This window comes from Solanum tuberosum, unplaced genomic scaffold (genome assembly GCF_000226075.1).
Source record: "Solanum tuberosum cultivar DM 1-3 516 R44 unplaced genomic scaffold, SolTub_3.0 scf00285, whole genome shotgun sequence".
Classification (NCBI taxonomy): domain Eukaryota; kingdom Viridiplantae; phylum Streptophyta; class Magnoliopsida; order Solanales; family Solanaceae; genus Solanum; species Solanum tuberosum.
Window position 1 is genome coordinate 661,057 of NW_006239208.1, and position 17,038 is coordinate 678,094.

At 34.8% G+C, this 17,038-nt stretch overlaps 3 protein-coding genes across 3 annotated transcripts; all 3 read left to right on the plus strand.

The window, feature by feature from the left end:
* Positions 1-1,747: 1,747 nt before the first annotated feature.
* Positions 1,748-7,689, plus strand: LOC102577811 (short-chain dehydrogenase/reductase; the record flags this gene model as incomplete). Its single annotated transcript, NM_001288255.1, is given in 2 exon segments — positions 1,748-1,802; positions 6,577-7,689. Coding segments are annotated over 2 exon segments (828 nt in total). The 5' UTR covers positions 1,748-1,773.
* An 801-nt stretch (positions 7,690-8,490) lies between these two features.
* On the plus strand, positions 8,491-10,840 carry LOC102585320 (probable inactive serine/threonine-protein kinase slob2). The gene is made up of 2 exons (XM_006358983.2): positions 8,491-9,024; positions 10,519-10,840. Exons 1-2 carry the CDS (start codon positions 8,633-8,635, stop codon positions 10,631-10,633), a joined length of 507 nt encoding a protein of 168 aa, XP_006359045.1. The 5' UTR covers positions 8,491-8,632; the 3' UTR covers positions 10,634-10,840.
* Positions 10,841-12,735: 1,895 nt separating this feature from the next.
* On the plus strand, positions 12,736-16,246 carry LOC102591278 (probable serine/threonine-protein kinase At1g54610). The gene is made up of 7 exons (XM_006358998.2): positions 12,736-13,223; positions 13,868-14,152; positions 14,241-14,558; positions 14,861-15,082; positions 15,205-15,299; positions 15,765-15,861; positions 15,935-16,246. The coding sequence occupies exons 1-7, from the start codon at positions 12,813-12,815 to the stop codon at positions 16,244-16,246; spliced, it is 1,740 nt and encodes a 579-aa protein (XP_006359060.1). The 5' UTR covers positions 12,736-12,812.
* The last annotated feature ends 792 nt before the right edge of the window (positions 16,247-17,038 follow it).

Sequence of the window (17,038 nt, forward strand, 5' to 3'; positions counted from 1 at the left end):
ATTATATTTGATAATCTTTTAAAGTTACAGTTTACTTAGGAATTCACACATAAACAATCACATATATACCACGCATGGTACTAGAGCCAATCGTTAGTGATTTTTAATGGCGTGGTACTCGAGCTAATATATAGATATTCCGTACCAGACTTGGTATTCGAGTCAACAACCGAGTATGTATCAGACGTGGTGCTCGATCCAATCAAAAGATATCAAGTACATGCGTAGTATCCGATCCAATCGTTAGTATGTACTAGACATGGTATCGAGTCAATTGACAATCACACATTACATTTATAATGAATAAAATCACATTTATACACCCACGTAAATACATCCATCGCATGACAACAAACTAACATTTCAATTTATACTCTTCCATTTTCCTAACCGTACATTATATAAGTGACACTAATGAAGCAGTTAACAAGCACATAAAACATAATAGGAAACAAAATAACCATCACCTACCCGAATCAAGGTTGGAATGTTTTATTAAACCTGATTTTTCCTCTTGTTATGATACCTAACTTGTTATTGGTCTATAAACAATCAATATAACACAAAATCATACCCAAATGAACCAAGTACATCCGGATTATATCCTTATCCCAAATCACATGCCATTCTCATGATTATCTCACTCAAATCGGGGGTTTTTTCACCATTAAATTAAACAAATCTCTAAGTTAGTTGAGTAATTTACTTACTTTTATTGGTGATTACAATGAAAAATAGGTGAAAATCATCCTAGGTCGCCTTTGCATTTCTCCAAAACGTTCTTGGATAATAATGAACGGTTATGGAGAATTTTCTGCATTTACAATGACTAACCGCGCTATAGCGGCCCAATCTCACTATAGCGTTGCCATTGTAGCAGAAATTAATTCCACCACAGTAGAGGTGTTTCACATGCTATAATGGCTTGCAAGGGACATAACATCGAAAATCCTCTCAAAATAGCCTAGTCATAACACACTTTCAAATCTTGACGTTTCAAACAAAATGCTTCATGCCAAGTTCGATATTGAAAATTCTAGTCACCCGAATTCACTTCCGAAAAGTCATACGAACTCTTGAACATCTCAGGAATAAGGTTAACAAACTCTCTCGGACGATCCACCCAATCCCCTGAATTGTCCAGACCTCACCTTTTGCCCTACACCTCACCTTACTCATATTTTATTCAAATCTATAGTTTAACCTAAAATTTTCAACTCTTCAAATAAAAAAAATTTCTCACTCATTTTTTTCCACTAATAGCTCATTCATAATTACGAGGAGGCGGATCGTTACAATCAAACTATCACAATAACTTAACCAATATATTAAATTACATTTTTATTTATATATATCCCAGTCATTTTCAAAAGCCGTCCATTTTGGGGACATCCCATAACCAATACTCTTGTGATTAAATTCTTTTTTATCAACATCCATGTGACTGTAGCTGGATAATTGTGTTCTTCTCGTTTTTATGTGAATCAGTGAACATAAAATATTTCATTTGAATAATTTATTTTATTATTTTTAGTTCATTTTTTAAAAATATAATTTTTAATTTTATTTTTATACCATGATTAAGATTATAAAATTAAAAAATACTTTAATATATTTAATTGAATAATAAACTTCTAAAATTCATTTTTACTCTTTTTAAACTCCAAATTAAAATACGTCACACAATTTGACAAGGGGAGTAGTATTTAAACACTGGAAATCTCCACTCCTTTTTTTTTTTTATTCTGATAGAAAAAAAGGAACTTTATTGCCATGGCTGATACTTCTCTTCCTATTCAAAGGTATTGCTGCAATTACTTATAATTCAATTTTGCTTCTTGTTTTTATGTGTATTTTTTTTGTAAAAAATAAAAATTGGGGTTAGGGGAAAAGGGGGAATTATAAGGTGGCAAATAGAGCTTAACTAATACAGTAAAAGAGCTATTAAGATTTGTATTTTCTTATTTTAGGGAAAAATTTGGTAGGATAGGTTTTATTGGCATTGACATTTGTGAGCCTTTACTTTTGTCTTTAAAATTATGTTTTCCTTAGTAAGATTTTTAATTGAGAATGAATTTTGATTGAAAAATTGCCAAACCTAGAAACTGATTACTCAGAGTGTAAAGTTTCTTCATATATATATAGTATTTTCTTTTTTCTGAGTGTTTCTTAATCATTTCATTTTTTAAGATTTAATTTGATAACCCTATGTTTACCTTTTGTAAATGATTCTTTTTTATTAAGTTTGGAATGATTTGTTCGAAAATACACCAATTTGATGTCATTGCAAACATTGTGGATTTACATCAAAACTTCCAAAGAATCCACCTAGTTGTGACCATATAATTTTGTATCAATAATACAAAGGCATAATATATATAAACGAACACTTAAATTTGGTTTCAGTTGTGAAGTAAGCATTCTAACTTGGAAAGTGCATGTATAGACACCTCAACTTTGTCTCAACTAGCAACTAAATATCCCAACTTGGACACTTGATGTTGACGTTTGTAAGTTGGAGTGTTCAACTGGCACAGTAGAGATGAGTTGAGGTGTCTAGATGTACAATTTTGTAAGTTGGAGTACTTATTTGCCAGTTGAGGCCAAGCTTTATGATGACAAGGGAAATGGCTATCCTTTAGGTGCAGACAGAGTAAGCCTCGCTCCTGTGCAATTCCTTTTGTCGCAGGTAAGGAGTTTCGAACTTGTGACCTCCATTATGGAAGTCCCAAGCCAACCATCCGAGCCACCCCAAAAGGTTTGAGACCAAGTTTGAGTGTCTGTTTATGTAGTATGCCTAATACGAATGCCATAAACAGGAGCAACTGATTCTCCGTAGTGGACTTCCTCTTTGATGGGTAAACTAGAAAATCTGGTAACTTTTATTGAAGTATCAACTAGTGAATGCTGGGAAAAATTGCAGTCAAAAGAGTAAACATGTTGTTCTCTAAGGAAATCAACAATGGCCATCATTTACATCTCTAGGGGCCTTGTTGCACCAAATCCTAGTGTGTAATTGTGCTTAAGATTAATCCCCCCTATGTCAGCTCGATCTGCTTGTTGGCTCTGATTAGGATCATCAAAACATCCTGAAAGATGTATAGAGTCTTCTATGCTCTAAAATAATCTGTTGTTCCTCTCCTTCCGAGTGGACCACCAGATTGTAGCTAGAGTTGTGCACCAACATGGGTATGAAGCTGTGTTTAGATTCTTCCTGTGCCATCCTAGAAGGAACCGGAGAGTAAACTTAAACATGCACCCTTTTATATTACCCAGGATGTTGAAGACCATGTCCCAAATTTGAGAAGTAAACTTGCAATGAAGAAAAAAATGATTCTCCATAGCGGACTCTCCAAAAACATACAACATGTTGTCTGTGGAATGTGGTATTGTCCTTTTTGATGTTAAACTTACAAATGAGATAAAAAGGAGACTCTAATTTTCCATACTGGACTTTCTACCTCTTTAAAGATTCTTCTGATCATTTCTTTCTAAAGCATCCAAAAACTGCACAGAGAAGAAGTATTATACAAATCCATTTCTTTAGCGTCCACTTCTTCACAGTACAAGTCGACAGTGTTCTGAAACATTCTAGGTAGCACCCATGCCATTTCAGACATAGAGTACACTAAGGATTGGCGAAACTTCAAAGCGGTGTATGATCCATGTCCTCACCAGTTGTGGTTCACATACAGCACAAACTGACTACCTGTCTGTCTTCTCTTTCTCAAGTTGTGTGCCATTAGCATAGAACTCCTACATGCATATCTCATGAAGACATTAGGTGCTTTTATCTGAAATATGGACCTACACGTGGGCCTAGAATCACTGATATCGATCGAACAATCAGAGTGTGGCTTAGCCGATAACCTCTTAATTGGATGAACCTCTCCAAACACTCTGTTCCAAAACTAGTTTAAAGTATCTTCGCAATATTCATCAATATGGTCCCATCTCCTGTCTAAGATAGGTCATCTAAAGGATATCTTAATATGACATCATCTTGTCGAAGAAGTTCAGCTACTTGGACCTCCTTATGCATTGTAATCAGCAAGCAAGGAAGCTCATATTTCAGGCTTGATCTTCAACACCACATATTCAACAACAGATGTGTACCAATTCCATTAGCATTGTAAGACCAACATTTCTTGGGAGCTCATCCCATCGCTTCATGATTCCTTTCTGTAAAGGTCATCCTTTAATGGTCACGACGTACTTGCAGAAGTATTCCTATTGCTGATATACACATCTTGCGAGGATCACCATCTTCCATAGAGAATTCTCTTTGCAACCAGACCTCCCCAAGATGAACTTATTGCAGATGAGAAATGTGCTAATGTTCCAGCCTCTCCCCTCAGCAAGAACTTTCGTTATTCCATTCCACGAGATGGTATCTCCTTCCCCCTCTACCCTTCCCATAAGAATCCTCAAAATATTTTCTTGATTCACTTAGCGTATAAGGTAGGTATAATGAATAAAAATGTAAATTTAGTCTGTATACTCGACATAATAATCTAATTAGGATGATTTATCCTTTTCTTCACTAATACTGGATCTTAGACCTCTCAGTCTTCCTTCTGTTTTCGCCACCAAGGTCCTAAATTCTACTTCTTTAAACTTTCTTCCAAAAGCAAGTACAATTATTTAGTTGGGAGATACTCCATCCTGTACCTACGAGGTACGTGTTGTACGAGAAGCTGAAGCAGCGACAAAGATTCTCGTACTGATGCATAATGAGATACTCCATCTTCTAGTCTGAGTTAATTCCAGATACATAACGACAAAGATTTGCACTTTCCCATCTGGAATTAACTCAGACTTTTTCGTATTTATGTGTAACCAAAAGCTGCCTTAAAGCACACCAAGATTTTGTACAAGCCACCATGTATTATCTTGTCTGCAGTTCACAGAAGATCAATGTGATATGTGCAATCAAGAGGTGTGATATGGACACTTACCTTAATGTTTAAAAAAAAAAAAAAAAAAAAGAAGAGGTGTGCTATCGACACATTGTCCCTTGCTCCTCTCTTTAGCTCAAACCGAATTATGTAAGGTCTGATCCTTCTTACTTGTACACTCTTTTTGAGGTTTTCTACTATCAAGAAAAGCATGCATGGCATTGCCTGGGTGGTTATATTTTTAATAAATTTAGCTATCCACCATGGGTATTTAATGCACCTTTTATGATGTAACAGTGAAACAAAATGCTATACTTTTCCTCTGTTTCTTCTAGTGGTATGGTGCTAAAAAGATAGACTTAGAAACAGGATTAGTTTTGACCTTTCAATGTAGTTTTCCTTTCTTTCTAGCATCTGAGTTTCTGGACTAGAAAATCCATGGGGTAGGTGTGTCGTTCTCATTTTTTAGTCAATTCTTACCATTGGTTGGAATAGCATATTTTCGAATGAAATTACTAAGTTATGCATTCGCTATACCAATATTTTGATACAAATAGATCGGAAAATGCATTTATATAATCTCTAGCTGGTCTAGATTTGTGTAAGGTACTCGCTACTGGTTTTGTACCTATGTCATACTTCTCTCTCTTGTTTTTCTCCGAAATCCCATGAAATGAAATTCTTCAGCTTTTTCATTACTTGTTCTTCAACTATGGCTTGGGAACAGACTATGTCTCAGGAAAAAAAAATGATTCAATGGCTGATCAGATGTAAATGAACTTGGGAATCACGATAGCACATGGAGAACCCAAAGTACTTCCTTTGATAAGTCAGATATTAACAGATTTTGTCAAACAATGATGTTTGGAGAAATATCCTATCTGATTTGTTCTATTTCGCTATTGCTGGTTAGAGATAAAGTTACCTGAAGGCTGAATTTGCTATCACAGAGGAAAGAAAATAAATACTCTAGGTATCTTAATGATATGGCAATAACTTTGATGACATGGAAATACATAGTTAAAATTTTTTAAACTTTCAAGTTTCAAAAGATATTTATCTCAATAAGATTCTAGACACACTCTAATCCTTTTACAGTACTTAAAACTCTCCAAATTGATAATTTATTATTGTTCTACACAACCTTTAGCATATCTACTGTCAAGGTTTAAATCTCTTACTGTTCTCCATGAGATATACAGCCTTCTTACCGATCACTAGGTCACACCCTTGGATGTGGTTTTATATCATATTATTGTACTTCAGGAATCAAACTACTTGCAAAAGTTGTACTATTAGCTCAAGCACAACTTTTGTCTCTCATTATTTTGTCCTTTTGGTCGTAAACAACAATAAGAGGTGTCATCCTTTTCCCTCTCCCCACATTTTTTGCTCTAATTCCGATCCTTCCTCCCCTTCTCCCCCAAATATGACTAATATGTTTTAAGTTATAAATTATTTCCTGTTCAACCATTAAGATGCTGACTGGAACATAAGAGTTCTCACTCTTCTCTCAGTCTCTTGTTAGGAATGTTGAAGATTTAAATCCTTCCTTTGACAGGGAAATGTTTTTCTTTTTTCATTATAAGAGAACTCTCTTTTGATGAAGCTACCACCATGCACTTAAAGTTATCTTTTTTTCCCGGAAATTCACTTGACCATTCATCTGATATATCAGGTTATTGGGAAAAGTTGCTTTAGTCACTGGAGGGGCAACTGGCATAGGAGAGAGCATAGTACGTCTATTTCATAAGCATGGTGCAAAAGTATGCATTGCTGATATTCGAGATGAAGTTGGACAGCATGTTTGTGAGACCCTTGGTAATGACCAGAATGTGTGTTTTATCCACTGTGATGTGACTGTAGAAGCTGATATTAGTAATGCAGTTGATTTTACCGTTCAAAAGTTTGGTACACTTGACATAATGGTTAATAATGCCGGGTTGTCTGGGCCCCCTATTCGAGATATCCGTGACTATGAACTGTCTGTGTTTGAGAATGTGCTTGACGTGAACTTGAAAGGTGCTTTCCTTGGAATGAAGCATGCTGCTCGCATAATGATACCACTAAAGAAGGGAGCAATAGTATCTCTGTGCAGTGTCGCAAGTGCCATTGGTGGAATCGGACCTCATGGTTATGCAGCTTCCAAGTATGCTGTTTTGGGACTTACGCAGAACGTTGCAGCTGAGATGGGAAAACATGGTGTACGTGTGAATTGTGTTTCTCCTTATGCTGTTGCAACTGGATTAGCTCTGGCTCACTTGCCTGAGGATGAAAAGACCGATGATGCAATGGAAGGTTTTCGTGATTTTGTTGCCAGGAATGCTAACTTGCAGGGCGTGGAATTGATGGCTAATGATGTTGCTAATGCTGTGCTTTTCTTAGCCAGTGATGAATCAAGGTATATAAGTGGGCATAATCTGATGGTGGATGGTGGTTTCTCGTGTGTTAATCACTCCCTTCGGGTCTTCAGATAGCTGCATGATTATCGATCTTATAGGGAACTTTCAAGAGATTGTCATACTGTTTGTGATTTTTCCATTCAAACAACCCTGCTTATGTCTTCCAAAGCACTATGCTAAAAGAAAAAACAAAACTTATACAATCACCCGGGCCTGGTCACTGCGACCCCCCTTTGTGAGGAGGCACCCCCCCCCCCCCTTCTCCTGAAGTTAAAGGGTGAGATTGCCAAGTTCAAATAGAGTTGCTTTGCAATTTGCTGCATAATCATGTGTGTTGACAATATACAGTACATTATAATGTAAACTCCAACTGATTAGTGATTTCCTTTGGAAATTTGTGGAGCAAAGGCAGACCTTTTTTCCTCATGAACTTTTCATTTCCTAATTTATATATCCTTGGGTTAAGAAAAAAAAAGAATTGCTCTTTTTCTTTTTTTTTAATCTATTTGGTATTGGCATGATACATAAATGTACTATTTACTTGGCCTTATTTCACATTTATGAGTGTGTACAAGTAGATACTAAAAAATATATAAAGTTGAACAAATATGAGTCCTATGTGGCCATAATATACGTAGGACACTATATATAACTCAAATTGTCATGTAGGATGCCACATAGGACGCATGTGTCTATTTATTCAATTTTATGTATCTACTTGTGTACATATAAAATTAGAGGGAATAAATGTGAAATTAGTTCAAGTTAAAAGACATATTTATGTACATATTATGCTTTTGATTAATCCAAATTCATGTTGGGTAGTAAAATTTTCTTTGTAATAAAAATTCATTCTCAAAATTTGAATTTTGAGGAATTTAATTAAGAATGACAATCAACTCACCATGGTTCTTAACCAATTAACAAGGGCTAATGAATGTTGCTAGCATTTGGCGATAAATTATGAAAGTTCCGATCTTCAAATATTCCAAATATTTACTCATATCAATTTTTAGATTTGTACTCACAAAATTTGCATTTTTTTCCCAAGTAAATACATATTCAAATATAATTTCAATTTTCAAAAGTTATAACTTCAAAATCTCATTTATTTTTTTTACAAGTTTCTAACTTTAAAATCTAATAGGAAACAAGTGAGTTTGTATACAAAGTACAAGTTGGTATTGACAATCTCTTGTAGTTTGAAACTTGGCCACATACTATCCACAAAACACCTTTCACTATCCAGTTTCTGATAATCAGTTGAACCATATTCTTCCACAAACTTTCCCTCCCCTTGTTCAACAATCCACAAAAAAATTGACAGAAAAAATGTCAGTAGCATCATCTTCTTCCTTCCCCTGCATCAAAATTCAAAACCCATCTTCTTCTTCTTCTTCTTCGTATAATTTCAGATTTTCTACTACACTTACCATTAGGAGTTCTCAAGCTGATGGCCCTTTGAGAAGACCTATGGTACAACCCCCTACCCCTGTCAAACCTACCCCACCATCACCGCCTTCATCTTCTTCGCCTCCGCCTCCGCCTCCGCCTAGTGCTCCGCCTAAGCAGGTCGCAGTGGAGGGCAAAAATGTAATTACAATGGAATTCCAGAGGCAAAAGGCTAAGGAGCTTCAGGAGTATTTCAAGCAGAAGAAGCTTGAAGAAGCTAATCAAGGGCCCTTCTTTGGTTTTATTGGAAAGAATGAAATTTCTAATGGCAGGTAATTAATTAGCAATTTGAGAGAATTTGGATTAATTTACTTTTAAGTAATAGCTATACTATCCTTAATTGCTGTTTTTCAGTTTAATGAACATCAATGATCCAGTTTATACTGTGTTAAAGAAGTTTTTATGATACCAACATGGGTTGTGGTGCACTGGTTGACTCCTCCGCCCTTAATCAGAGGTTTTGAGAGAATTTCGTTGGGAGTGTCACCCCATAATAATAGGCCTGGAGTGCGCTATCCGGATTTAGTCGGGCTCTAATGACAGATAGTGGGAAACTAAAAGAAGTTGTTTTTATGACAGTTTAGTAGTCTTGGCTTTATGACTAATTTTGGCACTGATCTAAGTTGTTCCAGAATGGTAGTTGGCGAAACAAGCAGAGTTTGGTGCTTTAATTTGGTTTAAGTTCGATTAGATGGAGATGTCTCAAACCAAAGATTTATGTTTCCATTCTATGTGGTCTAAGTTAAAGTTTTGTTTTTCGAGAGACTTAAAACTTGATTATCATTAAATCCATCGAAGAGACATTTTTGGTCGTAGAATATACTTGTGGTAGCCCTAACAGAAACACCTGCAACTGAATCTTCTTAAGTCCTCCTGTCGAAAAAGAAGCTTCTAAGATCTCACTATTTCCTCGAGTGATTTAAGTTGCCCACTGCATTGGATATATGATTGCCTATGGACAAGTGCAAAACCTTGACATAATCGGCACAACTCATTTTGGTTGGCTTGTTAGGATCATTATATACATGTAGTTGATGTGCTTTCTAAGTGGCGTATAATGTATTCCCTTGCTCTTTGTCTTTGAGATTTAAATTTCTTAAAGGCGGGTTTGTTTTCTTAACCAATTTAAGACGATGGATAGCTGAATTGAGTAAAGAAGTGTGTATTTTTTCTAAATAGAATGTACAACCACACGGTATGCAGCCAAGCTGGTTGGAGTTGGAATTATAGTAACCAAAAAAATAGTAATAATTTGCAAGTTCCAATTAGGAAATAGCAGCTCCAATACCAGAAAGACTTTGAGTTGTATGATGATCAATCAACAATAACTCTCATATCCTTAACAGTTTTAGAGACGTAGATACTTCTGAACCTATATATGTTGCTCGGACTTTTCAAAAATACTGCCAGATGCATTTGAGATCTTCCAAAAGTAGTTCCATCTTTGGAGAGTCCAAGCAATGTAGCTTAGAAGTTGGAAAAGAAATGTTGGTTTATGTGGCATCAAGCATCGGTATTCTCTCTCCTCCTTATGTTAAAACAAGGAATGAAGAACAAAAATTCGAGAGTATGTTGGTGACATTACTAAACAGATTTGTGGTAGCACAGTAACACTTCCATTTACTGTTAAGAGACGTATAAACGGGTGAGCATTATGAACTGATAATCGTGTATAGCTTTTGAACATAGTTTCTTATTTGATAATTCGACTAGTTAACTATTTTTTTACTTTGATTTTGTACTGATTATATATGTCTGTTGAACAGATGGGCAATGTTTGGTTTTGCTGTTGGGATGTTAACAGAATATGCAACTGGTTCTGACTTTGTGGATCAAGTTAAGATCCTTCTCTCAAATTTTGGGATACTAGACTTGGAATGAGGTTCCTCCATATCCACTAAATCCTGCCATAAGATACTCTCCTTTGTAATTTTCTGTAAAAGAAATACAATTGCTTCCTTTCAAATTTTATTTGTTTGACCCCAGTCTTTGCACTATATACAGTATAGTCCTAGTTGAGTGATGATAATTCACGTAAGAAAAGGGAACAACTCATAGTTTTGATGTGAAAAAAGTGACAGTTCATTATGTTTTTGACTATTATCTTATAAAAAGTAACTCGTAATTGTTGTAGTTTAGTTGATTAGAGGAAGCGGTTCTCTCGTGCTTGCTTGTGTGTAGCCTTAAAAGATCAATCTCGAAATATTTTATCCCAAATTATTTCACAAATTAAATTTAGAGGCTAATTTGGACCTTTTTCCCTTTATTTAAAGTTTTTCTATTTTTTGTAAAACAAGTTAAAAAATATTTCGGAGATGTTTTTCAATTTGGCGACATGAGTAAATATCGACATGCTTTCATTTTTCGATAGTCAAATCGTTTAAGTTTGATTGAGAATTTACGCATGAAATTTTTAATTTATTTAAAATAAAATTTATATATTTATAAACTACATAAAAAGTATTATAAGTCACAATAATTTACAATTCAAAATATTTAGAAGTATGAAAAATTTACTATTAAAGATAGACTTATTTGAGTTTTAAAATCTAAAATGTGTCGGAGACGGGGAGTATATACCAAATTCTTTTCTTGTTCAAGACAACACTTTTTATATCGCAAGGAAGAAAGAAAAAAGACAACACAATTTTGGCAGTAGCCATCATTAGCTCAAATCACTATGTCTGGATGATTGTAAGTACATTATTTTAAATATAATATTTATTTAAATTGTTACTTAAATTATAATGCATATCATTAATTTTATTACTGATAACAAAAAAAATTATTTTGTATAACGACTTATTTGCTATAGTCGCATTGTTACCTTTTCTTATTTTTTATTTTGACTTTGTTTATTATTTATCTTAGAAAAATGCATAAGTATCCCCAACCTATGTCCGAAATCTCAGAGACACACTTATACTATATTAAGGTTCTATTATCCCCCGAACTTATTTTATAACTAATTTTCTACCCCTTTTCGGCCTACGTGGCACTATCTTCTGGGCCCAGCGCATGTTGACAATTTTTTCAAGCTATCTGGTTGATAGTGCCACGTAGTATCTTCTCCAAGGTAGTGATAAGCTAAGGTTGTTTGCATACACTTTATCTTCTCCCAGTCACACTTTTGTGAAATTACACTGAATATATTATTATTGTAACTTGAAAAGATGATAGTAATAAATAAGCCAAATAAAAAGAATATTAAAGTTTTTACAATGTGATGAAACTTACTGCAATTTAAGTTATTAAAATTGGAAAGGGAGATGCGGAGAAAGTAAAAAGAAAAGCAATGTATATTCAGAAAAAAAAACAAGGATTTATCACCACTCATGAAATGTTAAGTGAAGTCGCAATATTTTTATTTTCTCAACATGAAGTTTGGTATATTTTATTTCTCATGTTATTAATTACTGACGTAGTGTGTATAAGTTAAACTCGAAGCATTTATAACCTATTTAACACGTGTTTAACTCATTTTATTTTAATAAACTAAATTAATATTCCATCTAATGGAGTAGACTACAACAACATGAAGACAACATTAATGTTATGCTGATAATAGCCGGCCTTGCCGGCTAAATTCTTGTCACTTTCATAAAAAAAAAATTACTCTAATTCTCTATATATATTCTCATATTTTTAGCTCAGCCTGCAGTTTTTTTTTCAGTTCCTTCTCTGTTCTCCATGTGTCTTCTTTTTGCTGGATTTGATCAACAATTCATGACCTTTTCTTGACTATGTCACAATGTATAGTCTATTCGGTTAAATTTTCAAAATCTGCTTATTTTGAGAAGTGGTTTTTGAAGTAGTAATAGTTTATGTTTGACAAATCGATTTGAAAAACACTTTTGTCAATATTAGAGCAACACGTGGCCAAGTTACAAAAGTGCTTCTAGGAATAACTATGTTTTTCAGTTCTGTTATTGCTCAAAAACATTTATTTTATTCATAAAAACTTAACCAAACTTTTAGATTTCCAAAGCTTGGTCAGACAGGCTATTAGTCGTGAATATAATTACAACTATTTAAGAAACTTGAAAAGATATTCCATCTTATGGGGTGTGTTCAAGCAAAGCCTTCAATGCATTCGCCGCCTCGGGGACTAGAGAAGTTGAAATTAGAGAGTGGATATGTTGGTAGAGGAGAACATGTTAGGCCAAGGAGGTCTACTGGACAGAGGCCTCATGAACTAAGGGAGAAAAATGCTGCTGGTAGGAGATTAAGTGATGCAAACAGAGATACTATCAATGAAAGGATCAATTTGGTGATCACAAATGAGGGAGAAAAAAAGCATACTAATGAGAACAATGATGTTGATAGGAAAGTTACCAAGACAACAAGAACAACTCATGAGGAGGAAGAGTTAATAGATGGATGGCCAAAATGGTTAGTTGATAATATTCCAAGAGAAGTTTTGGCTGGTTTAGTCCCAAAAAGTGCTGATTCTTATGAAAAAATTGACAAGGTATATGTCTCTTCTTAATTTTCCATCTATTTGAACTGTGGAATGCTGGAATTAATGTTCGAGTTTATGTTCTATGCACTGACGGTATAAAGAAAGAATTTTTACACTGTCTGGTTATGTTAACCTGAAAAATGAGTTATGACCTGATATAACTAGTCAAGTTTCAGTAATATATAACTTAAACTCTAGCCTTTTGCTTTTGGTATTTGATATAATCTGTTGTTTAACAATGTTTAGGTGATCGCACTTTGTTGTTATTGACTTCTTGTTACGGTTCCTTTGCATATATGCACCGCACTGCTGTGCTATTAGTTGTCATGTTTCTCCCCACTATCTTTTTCCGTTTTATTACTGCTGTGATTTGCTTGAGCTGAGGGTCTTTCGAAAACAGCCTCTCTACCTCTGAGAGGTAGTGGTAAGGACTACATACACTCTACCCTCTCCATACCCCACTTTGTATAATTTCATTGGGTATGTTGTTGTTGTACTCTAGAAGTTTCCAGTAAATACTCTTGTTTAATTAAGAAACATCAGGCTTAAATTAGATTGAGTTTGTGTTTTTTTTCTTCTGCATTTTTTGTGAGTGTATTGGATGCAAAGCTGAGTGGTTATATTGAATTTAATGTTAGTTTTTGATATTTTAGGTAGGTTCAGGGACTTATAGCAACGTATATAGAGCGCGGGACAGGGATACTGGGATGATTGTTGCCTTAAAGAAAGTTCGTTTTGATACCTCAGAACCAGAGAGTATAAAGTTCATGGCTCGAGAGATTATGATCTTGCAGCAATTGGACCATCCAAATATCATAAAGCTTGAAGGATTGGCTACTTCCAGAATGCATTATAGTCTTTATATAGTTTTCGAATACATGCAGTCTGATCTTACTAGCATAATATCTCGGCCTGATATGAGGCTCAGTGAAGCACAGGTCAGCAGTACATTTTCACACCATTCTTTTCAACGTTTGATGTTTGTCATTGCATTTGCTGATTTTGAAAGCGTTTGTCTGGTTTCAGATTAAGTGTTACATGCAGCAGCTGCTCTCGGGGTTGCAGCATTGCCACGAGAGGGGTATTTTGCACCGAGATATTAAGGGATCCAATTTGTTGATTGACAAAAATGGGATGCTAAAAATTGCTGATTTTGGACTTGCAAATCACTTTAATCCTGAAAAGAAACGTCCTCTTACAAGTCGAGTTGTCACACTTTGGTACAGAGCTCCAGAACTACTACTAGGTGCTACAGATTATGGAATAGGTATTGATCTTTGGAGTGCAGGCTGCCTCATGGCTGAAATGTTTGCAGGCAGGCCCATTCTCCCAGGTCGCACCGAGGTACTAGCTTAACTTTGAAAATTTTCCAATGTTTGATTGAGTAGATCATCAAGAAGCTAATAACTATTACTCCCTTTGTATCAATTTGATTGCCTGGTTTTGACTTGACACGGAGTTTTAGAAAAAATATATGATACTTCTGAATCTTGTGGTAAGAGGAATTCTTTTTGAAACAGATTAAAAAGGAAAGTTACGTTGGACAGACAAATTGAAATGGTGGGAGTATTTTTTATCGATTGTCATTTAATTCAGCATGTTCTCAAGGGTGTTTATGATACTATAATTGTTGAAAAATGCTCTAGGTGGAACAGCTGCACAAGATATTCAAGCTCTGTGGTACACCTACAGAGGATTACTGGAGGAAAACGAAACTTTCGACTACCTTCAGGCCACCATATACCTACAGGTCTAACAAGAAGGAAGCTTTCAGGCACTTCCCTGCATCTTCTTGGAGGCTCTTAAGCGTTCTTCTTGCGCTAAATCCTGCAAATCGCGGTTCTGCAGGTTCAGCTCTCCAAGATGAGGTAAATGTTAATTGACATATCAATTCAATGTCATCCTAACTACAAGTTTGTGATCCTATTTAGAGGTGATTGGTTAAATGACGTTCTTTTGTCTCTTGATTTCGGAAAATGTTTCAATACAGTTCTTTAGTACGAGCCCGTTGGCATGTGAACTCTCTGAGCTGCCTGTAGTCTATAAGGAGGATCCTGTGGCAGCATTAAACCTTGAGAAGAGAAGGTAAGTGAGCTCGTCTATACGTCCAAAATTGTTTTCTTGAAACATCAGAATTCAGTGTTTAGCGTTGTTAGAGCCAGCTATAAGTCGAGGTTATGGACTGTAATCCTTAATCTGCACCTCAAAAGTTAGCTTTTGCGTTTGAATTAGGTCCCAAGTCCATTTTCAAAGAATATGTCAAGCTTGAGCTTAGTTTAATCTGTTTTGCTAAGTTCTTCATTTGTTTTCACTGATAATGTTCTCCAAACTCCGATCGGATACCCCAAAGACTGCCTTGTTTTTGGAGAACAAGAAGAAAAATACAAAATTGCAGCAAAACACACTACACTAACAAAACAATTAATAATGACTTTGCCAATAAAGTTTCATGTCCTGTCACATTGCCTAAATCATCTAATCCCAAACTTAAGTCTCTATTGAAGTGATTCGACATTCATGTTCTCATTATTCTGTTTCCCTTTCATGCAGGCACAAGACTCGACAACGCTCTCAATCACAAAAGGAACGAAAAAAGAAAGTAATAGACGAAGAGGAAACAAAACCAGACGACGTTTGCTCTAATGAGGTACATTTCTCAGTTTTTGCTCCTATCAAACACTAAGATCAAGTACTTCAAAGCCAAGAATTGTATGTTGCAGGAGCCAATAAAGAGTAGACTTTCAACAGTCTTTAGACTACTAGAGCCAGGAAGTAGCAGTACTACTATTACTACTACAACTACTACAAGCACATCTTCAAGTACTTCAAAGCCAACTTTAAAATCTCAGAGTCCTCAGAGTTCTCCGACAAGTACTGAATCTCATCCTAATTCCACTACAAACATCAAGAATAAACCTCCGTTGCCAAATGCTAGAAGAAACCGAACTAATAAGTACAACAACAAGGACGCGATGAATAGATTGAGTCGAGCCCAAAGGTCTCAATCAAGCAAAGATTTTTCGAGATCTTGATCATCAAAAATTCCATAAGCTTCACGACATTGTTGACTAAAGTCACAACACGCTAAATTATGCTGATAGTGCAAAAAATCTTCACACCATCAGTGTACATAAGTTAAATCGTTTAATTATTTTCTTCTAAGGTTTGGTTTGCAACTTATATAGGTGGGGTAAATAACTTGAGGCCTATATTAAAAGTTATACATTACATTGTGGAATTATGAAAGCCTATATTAAAAGTTATACATTACATTGGTGAAATGTGAAAATGACATTCTTTTTGGAGTAGATTAAAAAAGAAAATTTGGCTCATGATTTGGTATAATCAAATTTTCATTTAAAAATCAAGAAACACTATATTTTTTTAACACTAAAAGCAAGCAACTTGTTATTATCATTATAGCATCTAATTCCTTGAAACAAAAATCTCATGAATAAATCCAGATTGATATTTGTTGAAAAAAAGAAAAGGGAAATCAACCCATACATTGATCGTGCCCTTTTTCTTTTTTGGGACAAGAGATTGTTTATTCTTTTTACTTTTTCGTCATCTTATGAACATTTTTTTGTTTTTACTTTATCGTCATCTTATGAATCTGTTTGACAATCAAAATTATTCCTTTTTTTTCGAAATAATTATTCACTTTACATGAAAATTAGTGTTAGATCAAACTTGAAGTTGAATTTCGAATTTGAAAAATAGTTCATAACATATTTTTCAACAATGTTCTCTTCTTTCCTTTACAAAAATATAGCCAAAGAAATTACAATTCAACTTCAAAAATTTCAAAAATAAAATAATAT